Below are 13409 nucleotides of genomic sequence, written 5' to 3' on the forward strand. Positions count from 1 at the left end.
TTGCTGCTTGACTTTCTGTGGAATGTCCTCACAATTATCTTCAGCAGGATAATCACAAGCAGAACAAGCCTCTATTGGGAACCTTGACATTTTCCATTGGGATCCAATTGTAAAGTTAGCAATGTTTGTTTGAGCTGTTGTCACAGATTGCACTGGTTTTGATGCTGTGTTTGGTTCCAGTTTGGCAAAACGACAGTATCTGAGCCAAAACAGACTCAGCAGACACGGTTATCTTTTCACTCCCGCTGACTCTCGATCATGAATTTAACACCCCTGTCGTTACTGTTGATTTGTTATTGGATAATCAAGTCAGGGGCCCGAAGCAGAGCGACCCTCAGCCTTCTGACGAGGCAGTCTGGTGGGGTGGAACTTTTGAAACTAATTTGATGGGGGGTGGGGTGTTATGGCCGGTAGTAACCATTTGTTATCTCAACTAAAGAGATCAAATAAATAGAATGCAATAAATTGGTATTTTGTCATGAAACTAAAAATAATTTCAGATGTTTTTTGCCACATTGCAGAAAATCACCAACATGATAGTTTTTTTTACCATAAACTACCGAGTATTAGGTTCATTGAAAAAAAATATGTGAAAAGGTGAATTTGCAAATGCCGATGTAGTGGCACACACGCCCGAGTTGTGTGCGGGCAGCGTGGGATCGGTTCCCGCCCAGTGACGGTGTCTGTGTGTCCCCTGCGACTGGCTGGCGACCAGTTCAGGGTGTAGTCTTCCTTTCGCGCATTGTCAGCTGGAATAGGCTCCAGCACCTGCTCGCGACCCTGTACAGGATAAGCAGTTTGGAAGATGACACATGGCACATGAATAACTTCATTTTAATAATCTATCTCCATCCATATGTCTATATTCATTAGCATCATTAGCTGGTGTTTAGTCCAGCTGACTTTGGGCAGAAGGTGGAATGCATCCTGCACTGGTTGCCAGTCAATTACAGTAATCCAGTATCTCTAGTAAGACAATAAACACGCACACACACACCTCTTTCAGAAAAAAAATAAATAAATCACTCAATCAAGCTGTAAAGATGCAAAAGCACTGCGAATACATTCCAAATGCACTGTTTTCCAAGTAAATGTTTGCGTGAGGCATATGGAGTGCAAAAATGACATCGATATGAAGCTAATTACACTGGTCATGTCCCTAAATGTATTTTTGACGCAGATTTTTATAAAGTGTCTTTGCTTGTTTTCTCTAGCACATTAGTATCTTTGGAGCCATTGTAATTTTTTTGTTTTTAAGTTTGACCTTTAAAAGCTTGTGCAATATGTATTTTGCATGCATTGTAATTTATAGCTATGACATTTCAGAATGTTTTTTTAAATCCTTAATCCACTTGTTGCTGAACCTAAGCCTTAATTCATAAATATTACTATATTACATCATAATTTTGTGAAAATCAAAATCCCTCTTTCTTAAACTACTGTAGATGTAGAGAAACTCACTGCTTTCTTTTCATTTATGAAGCTGTGTTTGGGAAAACTCCTTCTTATTTACAGTCACTGTTAAATGCCCATCACACTACTGGCTGTCTACACTGCTGCACCTTCGTCAATCTCACAATCCCAAAAGCCCAAACTTGCTTTGCCTACTCCTTCTTTTCAATTCTGCTGCAGCTAATTTCAGTCTTCTGCAGCACAACTTGTAGCTCAGTTCATTGAACTGTGGTCCTGCTTTTAACAACTCCTCAAAGGAGTTGTTCAAGAACACTGCACCTTGCTTTTTGCCAGTTATTATTTATTATCATGTATTTATCGCTGTGTTGATTGTGTTCGTGTATTTATGGTGTTTTCTGTGTTACATGAAGTTGGATTGGATGTTTTGTAATTTTTCATCTTGAATATATGAATATAAATGTCATTAATCAAATAAGAATGCCACAACAAATTTTAAAAAATAATAAACATTTTAAAATGACATGAAATATATCTATTCGTCAGGAAATAAATATACAAAGTAGTTCACAATTTCAATCCCAACAATTGGACAAAATAATTCATCGCTTGACATTTTAATTCATTCACTCGTATTTTAATGATCATGACTGAAGATTTAATTAGCCTGATATTTATTTCATTTTAACATACACAAAAAATATCCATCGACTCAATCCTTCCTTGTTTTATTTGAAATTATGTACTTTAATCTTTTAAATGTTTTTTATTCTGTATAATTCAAAATGCATTAAACAAAATGTGATAGACAAGATCAAATCTAGCCTTTGTCATCACAATTGCATGAAAAGTGCCGCTAATACGTGTACTTGCACACACACACACACACACACCCCCACACCCACACACACTCACACACACACCCCCACACACACCCACGTACGCACACACACACACCCACACGTACACCCACACACAATAAAAACACCTACCATTGCGTTTGAAGGAGTGCTTTTGTTGAGGAGTAATTTTCACTCTAATTTCCCAGCACTAGCACAAATTAGCATTCATTGTTGTGTGTTTGTGTGTGTGTTTGCACAGGTGTCATCAGCACGGTGACAGCGTTGGATCGTGAGGACAAAGCAGAGCACAGTATCGAGGTGAGACCTAAGCACCTTTTACATTTAATTCTTCATTTCAGCTTCACCACAGTTTTCAAGTATGATAACAATACAGTACTATATAAATCACTCAAGTACGACGTTGTAGAGGCGGCGCGGTATACAACCAGTTAGCGCATCTGCCTCACAGTGAAGAGGTCGAGAGTTCGAATCCGGGCTCCGGCCTTCCTGTGTGGGGTTGGCATGTTCTCCCCATGCCTGCGTTGGTTTTCTCCGGTTTCCTCCCAACGGCAATGAGTACTTCTGGATATTTGTTTCACAGGAATTTTGAAAAAGTGAAAAGGTGACTCCCGCCTATCATCCTTTGTGAAATTTGTCACTTGATTGACATATAGGACAGCCAGTCATACGCCTGTTGCATGCCTCGCCGTGTTTTACCGTATGTGGATTCATGCAGTTATACAAGGCACACCAAACATATGTTGTACATATAAAGAATTCCAAATATATTTTTAAATAAATCAATACACGCGTTACGTGTTGGATCATGGATGGATGGAATAAATAAATTAAGTCCCTCATTTAGACTTGGCCATTTTATAAGTAGCTTGGTGTAAAGTTTTCATTGGAAAGGCACAGTAGGCCTTAGTTCTATTTATTTCTGCACTTCTCTTAAAAATGACAAAAAGGGAGTTAGCCCACTAGTTCTCAGTGATTCATTTATTTCAAGTATCATGCAATTCACACCAAATACAACATGATTCACTCCAATTATGCTACGATATGATTGACTGCAACTATGAAATAATTCACTCTAACTACATTACGATACAATCATAATATAACATACTTTACTCCAATCATTCTTACTCCAATCATAATCATGTCCAACGTTAAGATACGATTCACTCCAAGTATGCTGAAATTCACTCCAATTACAATGCAATACTATGTGATTTTCTCTATTTACGATATGATTCTCTCCAATTATGATATAATTCACTTTAGTCACAGTGCGATACAATTCACTAAAGTATGATACGATTCACAACAAGTAAGATGTGACACGATTTAGCGAAGACACCAAGTATGATTGAGTTTACTCCAGTTAAGATGCGATGAGATCCACTCCAATTATGATACGATTCACTCAAATTGTAATATGATAATACAATTCACTCAAGTATGATACGATTCACAACAAGTGAATTTTAACGCAGTTTACCTAATAATCATTCGATTCACTCCAATTATGACGCAATATGATTTTCTATAATCACTGTGTGCTTAGGTCATTGTGTACGACAACGGCTCTCCGACACTGCACTCCACCGCAACCGTGGTGGTCCGCGTGCTGGACGACAACGACAACTGGCCCAAGTTCACGGACAAACTTTTCCACGTCAAGCTGCCAGCCCAGCTTCAGCAGGACGGCCCTCTGGAAGTCTGCCGAATGATCGCCTGTGACGATGATGAGGGCTCCAACGCCGATGTGACGTACAAACTACAAGACGACCACGATGGCAGTTTCCAAATCGATCCATTGACGGGTGTGGTGACGTCGCTTGGAGACTTCTGGCCCGGGAATTACACCATTCTCACGGTAGCTTACGCTTGAATGTGTCCATTCAATAATATGATGATGTGAACCAACACTATGGGTTAAGGTCCATGCTGTCATGGTCCTGATGCGAATGGTAATTGACTCCCCCACCCCCTTTTATTATTATTTTTTTTTTAATTACCTAGTTTAATAGGTTAAACAAGCCTATATACCCCAAACCCTGATCCCCCAAAACTTACAAAGTTACCCTAACAGATTGTGTTAACTGAAAGTGTGAGGACACTGATGAGTCTAGGGCCACTTCACAACCTGTAAATAAATGTACCGGTATAAATAATTTCCTATTAATCGTTTTATTATATTTTTACAATGTGTGTGAAGAAGAAAAAGAAGTCATGTAAAAAAAATAAGAAAACACAACAGCTTGTAAAAAACAAAACAAAAAATAAACATAATACATTTGAATGAAAGGAACAAAAACATAAAAAGGAACGTCTACAATAAAGTCTGTGAAGAAACAAGGAAAGTTCATGTAAAAACAAAAAAATCCAATAAAAAAAAGTCCAACAAATCAAGGAAAGTACAAGGAAATGTGAAAAAAAAATCAAATCAAATAAAGTCCAAAAAGTGGCTCAGAAACAATGAAAGCATTACACAACGTGTAAAAATAAATAAATGCATACATACATACATATATACATCAAAAAAAGAGAAAGTTCAACAAAGTGCATAACAAACCATGAAAGTGCAAAAAAAGTGAAAACAACCAAATTAACTTTCACAAAGTGCATAAGAAACAAGGAAAGTACAACACAATTTGTAATAAACACAGATAGTACAACAAAAATGAGTGTATATGCTAATTACATTCGCAAACAAGAATCAGCACACATTCGGCTTCCAATGTGATTCCATGGCTCCTATTACAAGTTTTGATGTTACATTTTGTAGATTAAAGCGACGGATGCCGGCAGCCCGTCGCTGTCATCCGCGGCGAGGCTGGACATCGAGTGGGTTTTGCCCGAGCCCCCTTCCTCTGAGCCCATCGCCTTTGATGAGCCTCACTTCAACTTCGCCGTCATGGAAACGGAGCCCGTCACTCACATGGTTGGCATCATCATGACTGAGACATACCGACTGCGCTGGTTTCACATCGTGGGTAAGATATCTGGTGCCTTTGAGTCCGGTGCCTCTAAATTGCTTTGGCGCACTCTCCTTTGTCGCTCTTCTGTGTGCTCCACTTTTTTAATGTTTTTTTTTTTCTCCGTTAACCATCCTCCAAATTTACATATACACACTCACTTATAATTACAAATGCACTGTCTGAAATAAGCACTCTAACCTTTCAGTCATTCTGAGGTGTAATTAAGGCTAAAATAAATATCACAACTACCGCAATGAGTTACTCACAGAGCAACTGATGGTTTAATAGCGTGAGAAATACAGCACTGATTCCTCCGCTCATCCATGCTGAGATGGTCCGCGGAACGAAACATGTACTTAACTAGAGGCATATTTTCTACAAAAATTCTGCGCGTCACTTGAAAAGTTCCTAAAACGAGTCGTTCGTAACTCAGTGTTCCAGTGTATCATATTCCCCACTTTACCGTTTCCAATTGCTGTTTACATATTACTGTATACCTCCATCAAAATTTCTTCACTAATTCAAACTATTCCAACTTAAGGTCTCACATTCTACATTAAAACATTTCAGCAATTCAATTAATTTGACATTATTTCAGATGAGCATTAGATCTGCAGTATTTACACGCAATTTCTACCCATATTGCATTCTCTGGTTAGTTGTAAGGTGTTGCATCTTATCCCTGAGCTCATCTCTGTGTTGTTGTGTCAGCAGAATACTTTCTCTCTCGCTCTCCCTCTGAAGTATTCCTGATGGCGCTCTCTCTATGTATCTCTCCACCCTCCCCCCCCCTCTCTCTTTTTACCTATCTCACTCTCTCTCATCTCTTATCACCTTTTCAGTCCCACATGATAACTCAAACAGACAAATGGAGACTTCCTGAGATGGCTCCACTTGTTCTGTCTGCGAAAAAAACCCAACAACAATAACACACTGCCTTTTAGATTGCGGGGGATAAAACGTAAAAGCCTGAGCAGGAAATCGACGTGTAGGCCAGGTGAAAGTGTAAAGTGGGGTCGTGCTGGGACACGGAATGGAGGTCGTCACCCGCAGAAATCTGGAAGTTTGTGAAGAGGTGTCAGTTCTTTTTGGTAGAAAAGTACCATATTTAATGTCAATAGACCTCTATTGAACCATATTTACTGTATTTTCTATGTCTGTACCAGGGCTGAACGATTATCAAGTTGCTTGTCTACTGTATGTTTCTGCAATTAATCTTTATTACAACAGACAATATCATATCTGTCATGCATTATATAATACAATACAACTTTATTTATACCGGTATAGAGCATTTCACAACAGATACAGCTTTAACAAAGCACTTTACATACAACAACAAAATAGCAATAATACAACAAGTGAAAGCAATAAATTAACAGTATATACAATAGACATCGCAAAACAACAGAAAACTGTCAGTCTCACGTCGGATCAAATGCCGAAGAATAGAAATGTGTCTTCAAACGGGTTTTAAAAATGGACCGAGAGGGGGCTTGCCTAACATTTAATGGAAGGTCATTCCAAAGGTAAGGACCAGCTACAGTAAAGGCCCAATCGCCTCAGAGACACCATTTAGTTCACAGCACCTCGAGCAGCGTCTGGTCTGCAGACCTGAGGCACCGGGAAGGTGCAAAGGAGCGGAGGAGCTCAGAGAGGTACGCTGGGGCGATGCCATTTAAAGACTTGTAAACAAACAGAAGCATCTTAAATTGAACCCTGAAATGCACTGGGAGCCAGTCAAGGGAGGCCAGAATTGTGGTTATGTGCTCCGTCTTCCGAGCTCCAGTTAGGAGGCGAGCAGCAGTATTTTGGACCGACTGGAGACGTTTGAGGGAGGACTGTCCGACTTCAAAATAAAGTGCATTATACTAATCTAGCCGAGATGTAACAAAGGCATGGATGACTGTTTCTAAGCGCAAATGGGAAAGGAGGGGCTTCACCTTAGCCAACTGTCTACGATGAAAGAAGCTGGACCTTATAACCGCGCTGATTTGCCGGTCCAATTTATGATCACTGTCCAATTTAAAACACAAGTTTGAGGCTGTTGGCTTTAGATGTGAAGCCAGGGGGACCAGGTCAAAGGGGTGGGATGTAGAAGAGCCATTGGGACCAAACACCATAACTTCTGATTTCTTTTCATTGAAATTCGTTGAAAATGTAGTGCCATCCAGGCTTTGATGTCCTCTAGATAGCACAAAGTGGTCCTAAGGAGAAAGCGTCTGTTTTGCTCAGCGGGATGTAGATTTGACAGTCATCCGCATATCAGTGGAAGGAAATACCGTGTTATCAAAGGATGGAACCCAGGGGCAGCAGATACAACGAGAACAGCACGGGCCCCAAAATAGAACCCTGTGGAACATCATAAGATAGAAGGGCAGAGCGGGACTCTTTGGTAAGGGTGTGGTGTAAACATAAGGATACACCATACTCATACTGTACACTCAAGTGCAGATTACAACAATCATGTAAACAAATCAGCAGCTTGCCACTTACTACATATCACTTTATTTTGTGAAACATGATGTAAACGTGGACTACACTTTTTAATCACTCAACTTCTCATATGGACCATCCATCCATTATCTATACCGCTTATCTTCACAAGGGTTGTGGGGAGTGCTGGAGCCTATTCCAGCTGTCATCGGGCAGGAGGCGGGGTACACTCTCAACTGGTCGCCAGCCAATCGCAGGGCATACAGAGACAAACAAACATTCACACTCACGATCACACCTAGGGGCAATTTAGACAGTCCAATCAATATGGAATGTGGGAGGAAACCGGAGTACACGGAGAAAACTTACGCAGGACTGTGGGTCTTTCTTTTTAAACTGCTGTGTGTCTTCATCTAGCAATGGGCTTTCCTCTTGTATTTATCTTGTATTTATTAACAGATAATTATCTGTTAATCAAACGAGTAGACGGGAGTGGGATTATCCAGTAGGAAAAAATAGAAAACCTCGGACAGATGTGCAGCCATTTTTAATGTAGCTGACCTCCAAAATGGGTGCAGTATGGGAGTGGGAGTTATTCAGAACAGAAGCAGGATGGGAGTGGGAGAAGTTTTCACAGGATTTTTTTTTTTATATGGTCCGGGATGGGATTTATTTCAGTGGGAGTTGGACCGAATTGGTGTGAAAATCCTCTCCCATGTCACCCTCTAATGTAGCCCCGTGAGAGAAAACCGTGATTAAAAACTATGTGATTCCTATTCAAGTATTGTCAAATGTCACTCACAGCTGCACCCAAGAGGCCACTTGATAGTCCATGGTAGGTGGCAGTTAGTTTGTGAGGTGATTGTCATCATTAACTACTGTACAAAAACAAATTGTGACCTTGCAAAGTAACTGTCGTCAAATTGATCTGAGAAAAGTAATGGATTAGAATACACGTAACTGTAAAAAATAGATATAGTAGGGTAACGTTACTTTTTCGCAGGTTCTCTCAGTCGCCCTCAAGTGGTGTTTGGCAACTCGCGATGCCGGTAATGCATGACTTTTTATCGCCAAACACCACTTGAGGGTGAAGGGATCACAATAAATGCACTTTGGCAAAAATGCATATGTTTGTACGATTGTTTAAATGTGTGCTTGGTTTTGTAAAAGAGACTTAAAGGACCTTTAGGCCAGTGCACTTAAAATTGGTTCAAAGGTACACTTTACAAAGCAAATTAATCAAAGCAATGCTAAGGCAGCAACATTTAGGCAACCAACACAGAACTTCCAGTTGACACACTCATTTTGAAAGTCAATTTCACACTGTTTCCGGTGCAATACTTTTGAAAATGTCTCGATCAGCTCTTTAATCAACTCTTATGAGCTGTTTTTGTTGTCATTAATATATTGATCCAAACAAATGTACCTTTGGTTGTACAAGATATTTAAGATGAACAGGAAACTGCGGAAACAAGGATGTTCTCATATATTTTTTCCGTGGCTTTATTTACATCACATGTAATGTACCATTTTCACATATTTGATTTCTATATACCTCTAAAGCACCGTATTTACATTGTATTTACTATTTATAGCACTCTCTACATTTATAGCAATCTGCTATTTAATGTGTGTAATGTCTATACAGTATACCACCATTGTACCACATCTCTATCATTTTTCATGTCCATTCTTTTTTTTTACGATATAATAAACCTCTAATGTAGCACATTTACTCCATCATCTTAATCGTCTTTCCACCTCTTTGCTCCATTTTGACGTTATGTTTAATTTACTGTACATACCACTTCTGTAGTGCATTTACATCATATTTAACCATCTATACATCTCTAATGTACCATATTCACATCACATTTAATTATCTACATCATTAGTGTACCACATTTATATCATAGTCAATGTGTATACACCTCTAACAGACCTTATTTAAATCTCAGTTAACTCATTCACTGCCAGACATTTTCAGAGCCTCTTTGAACGTTTGAAAAAATGTGAAAAAAATATAAATAAATTTCTGGGATTGAATGGCTAGACTGTGAAAAGACAAATAAATACATCAATGGCAGTGAATGAGTTTTAATGGCTATATATCTACAGTATGTAATATCCACACTTCTAATGTTCCACATTTACATCATATTTAATCTATACAACTCCAATGTATCCAATTGAACTCATATTTAATCACTTATACAGGGGGGTGCATAAGTAGGTATACAGTAGTATCACATCGGTGAAATTAGTGACATACTATATGTATGAGTGTATTATTTTGTATAATAAACACAATAAGTATTGTACATGTTTTTTCTTTTTTTGTAACTGTGAGGATAAGCGCTATGGATAATGGATGGATGGATATATACCTACTTTTGCACACCCTGTGTACTGTATCTGTTATGTAGTACATTTGCATCGTTGCTTTAATGTCTATACACCACTAATTTAACAAAGTAACATCACATTTGACAGATCTATGGCATTAATTTGTCAATGATATGTGAGGTTGAGGAATGGTAGAGTGAGGGTGGTCTTCTTCGGGTGCAGCGTGGCTCATCTCCCCTTTGTGACCCTGACCCAGATAAATATGAACAGTGATGGAAGAAAAAAGGGGGTGATAAATGGAATTCCAGCACGAAGGCTTTTGTTGCGGCACAACATGGTCTGTTATTTTTTTCTTTTTTAATCTCGACTACACAAAGGCGGCGTGTTCCACTTTGACGCCATCACATAAAGGACTCAAGCATTAGCATTTAGCATCAGCATGGCTTCTCAAGGGTAAAAGGCTTTCTGATGCACGCAAACAGGAAGTCGATGCCACCAATTAATTGAAAGCGATTAAAGGTACCATGCGCCACTTTATTTGTTAAGGAGAAATACATACGGGAATACATATTCAAACATTCATATTCAAATAATCCACAAATTGAAACCAAAAAAGAATCCACGGAAGGCTCGGTCACACACAGGCAGATGTACGCCAGATAATATGATTAATGTCAGTGTTTTAAGTGGAGAAAATAAGTGCTGGTACTCCCCTTATTTGACTGTTGCCAGGTAGATTAGGCGGTGGGTAACAGCAGATCTTTAAATTAATTAATTCATAAATAGATATACAATATAATAAATAGATAGATGGATGGATTGATAAATAAATAAAAACTGGGGGACTTGTGCACACCACATGTGACCCATATGATTAACGTGATCACTTGTCTCGTCTTGATAAAACGATCTACATCATCGTATTATTAATGTGTTCACTGGTTATTCATGATAACTTCCACAGCGCACAAAAGAAATACAGAGAATATCTACAAATAACCCACAAAGTCAAAATAAGTCTTCTGCACACTCTGTCGGGCATGGGCACATATACAGCGAATCATCTGATTATCTTCACTTCGCTTGCCATTTTTTCATAATAACCACCACCACCTTGGACAATTGAAACAAATGAAATGATTAGAAATGATTTCCAAAAAAGTCCACGGCACGCTCAGTCATGCACAAGCAGGCGCATGCACACAATGTACAAGCGATCATTCATCTTCCTGGTTAACGATCACTGAGCAAATTAGAAATAAACTGAAAAACTAGAATTAATTGACGTAGTCCAAAAAGTCCAAGGCCTACTCAGTCATGAATGGGCGATTGTGCACAAAATGAAATGTCAAACAGTTAGTGTTATGCTGTAAACTGCCACCTTTCAGATATAGGACAGCTTTTTTCTTCTCTCACCAGTTATGTGTGCTCCCACCACCTTGCACAATCGAAATAAACAGAATGAACAGAATTAAGCCATACAGTGAAAAAAAAGATCATAATATAGCAGATCGATCCTAATAACAGCTGGTGTTTGTCGTCTTGCTTTCTGTCAGGTGGAGATGAGGAAAGGGACTTTGACATCCAGAGGAACTCGGGCACCATCTCCATTGCCCGCCGACTGGACGCCGCCCGCCGCTCCAACTACAACTTGACGGTGCAGGTCACCGACAGCCACCACAGCTCCACCGTGCAGGTCAGAACATGTAAAATCACACTCTGTGCTCTATTTATATTGTCTGTGAAACATCCCACTTTGGTAGGAAAGTGTTCCAGTCAGATGTACACAAAAAAACAGCCTGATGACGGCCTATCTCTAGCCCCAAAGCTATTATGGCCCTTTCCAAGATCACAAGACATCAAGCATTCTCAGAGTACAGTGGTGCCTTGGGATAGGTTGGGTTACATGATTTTGTGATCATGTTCATTCCTCAAAACACTTGTATTGCAAATCATCTTTCCCCCTTGACATGAAATGCAAATGCCATTAATCCGACCCAGTCTACCCCAAATCCCCTCCCAAAAACAAGCTGTATATTGCCAGTTTTGAGAGCCTATAGTGTATAAAAAATGTTCCATGTTCACTGCTAAGGGAAAAATGGACAGTGGAAATGAGCAATTCAAAGAAGAATGGACTTTAAACATGTGCATTCATTCCCCGTCAAACAAGCACAAGGCCCATGTGCTTGATATGCCTGTAGACCAGGGGTGTCCAAAGTACTTGGTCGTTATCCTGCGTGTTATCTCTCCTCTCATCAGAAAGCTCTGAAGAAGCATGGTAATGATCCTGATCATTTGAATCAGGTGTGTTGCAGCAGGGAGAGATGGAAAACAGGCAGGACAGCGGCCCTTGAGGACCGCATGTCTGGACACGCCTGCCATAGACTATAGTTGTGATAAAGAGTTCAAGTTTCAAACAGTTTTAGATGAAGCATTGTAACTTTGGATAGCCGTTTTCATATGAGAACAAGAAAAATAAAATAGTGCTGAAAATTGAAATTGCCAAATCAAGCTGCAAGCAGGATTCTTGCCACGTGCATGACACAACCACAAAAAAGCAAAGAGTGCTTATTTAGAGTGGCATGGATTTCAAGCAAGCATATTCTTCAGATGCAGAAATCCTAAAAGACTGCATGACTGAAGTGATGGACACAATGTTTGAAGGCTCCGAAGTCGGTCCGAGTCAGCCAAACGGCATTGAGAACGTACTTAACCTGTACCACATCATACGCAGGTGCCATACACCCGACACGCGGCCGAGTAAATAAGAAATTTTAAATAAAGCAGTGTTGTGTACCGTGCCCCACAGAGGCAGTGATATGTGCCCCATATTGTTTTTATTTCACCGATCACCACGCTTTGCGTGTGTGTCAGTTGTTTTTTTTTTGACTAAGAGCACCGAACTTCGTTACGAACGCTCTTATTAAAGTGGCACTAACATAAGCCTCGTGCTTAAAATTCAACTTTCCATTTAATCTTACATTTGTATTCACGAAACTTTTATTTTCCTCTATCAAACGTCAACCAAAATTTCTATTCAAATCTTTTCAATCAAACATTTGTTATACAAACTGTTTCTCTCTTTTTTTTTTATTTAAAAAAAAAAAAAAATTAACATTGTGAAAACATGACCTACTGGCAAGGGGTGGACTTCCCTACCAGGAAGACCAGTGCCGAACGTTATTCTGCTCCATTATGGCACCGTCTGTCCAACTGATAGTCCCTAAGATGATTCGGCAACCTCTTGGCTCTCTGAGGTCAACTGTTCTGTTGAGGGTTTTCATTTGGTGCTGTTTTTGCAGGTTGAATGTTCATACTCTCTCCAGTCACGTTGATTGGCACCAATGTCTCTTTGTCTGGCATAATCCACAGCTTCCCACAGCTTCAC

The 13409-nt window shown here is 39.5% G+C and overlaps 1 protein-coding gene across 2 annotated transcripts in view; it reads left to right on the forward strand.

Moving 5' to 3' along the window:
• The window catches only part of fat2 (FAT atypical cadherin 2), a 139888-nt gene that overhangs the window by 39420 nt on the left and 87059 nt on the right, over nucleotides 1-13409 (forward strand). For both annotated transcript variants that reach the window (XM_086023337.1, XM_086023338.1), the window contains exons 4-7: nucleotides 2512-2570; nucleotides 3823-4134; nucleotides 5047-5254; nucleotides 11578-11717. In XM_086023337.1, coding sequence (XP_085879463.1) covers nucleotides 2512-2570; nucleotides 3823-4134; nucleotides 5047-5254; nucleotides 11578-11717 — 719 coding nt within the window. The remainder of the gene's footprint in view (nucleotides 1-2511; nucleotides 2571-3822; nucleotides 4135-5046; nucleotides 5255-11577; nucleotides 11718-13409) is intronic.

Source organism: Filicampus tigris, chromosome 2 (assembly GCF_054856515.1).
Source record: "Filicampus tigris isolate MCC_2025a chromosome 2, RoL_Ftig_1.0, whole genome shotgun sequence".
Lineage (NCBI taxonomy): Eukaryota > Metazoa > Chordata > Actinopteri > Syngnathiformes > Syngnathidae > Filicampus > Filicampus tigris.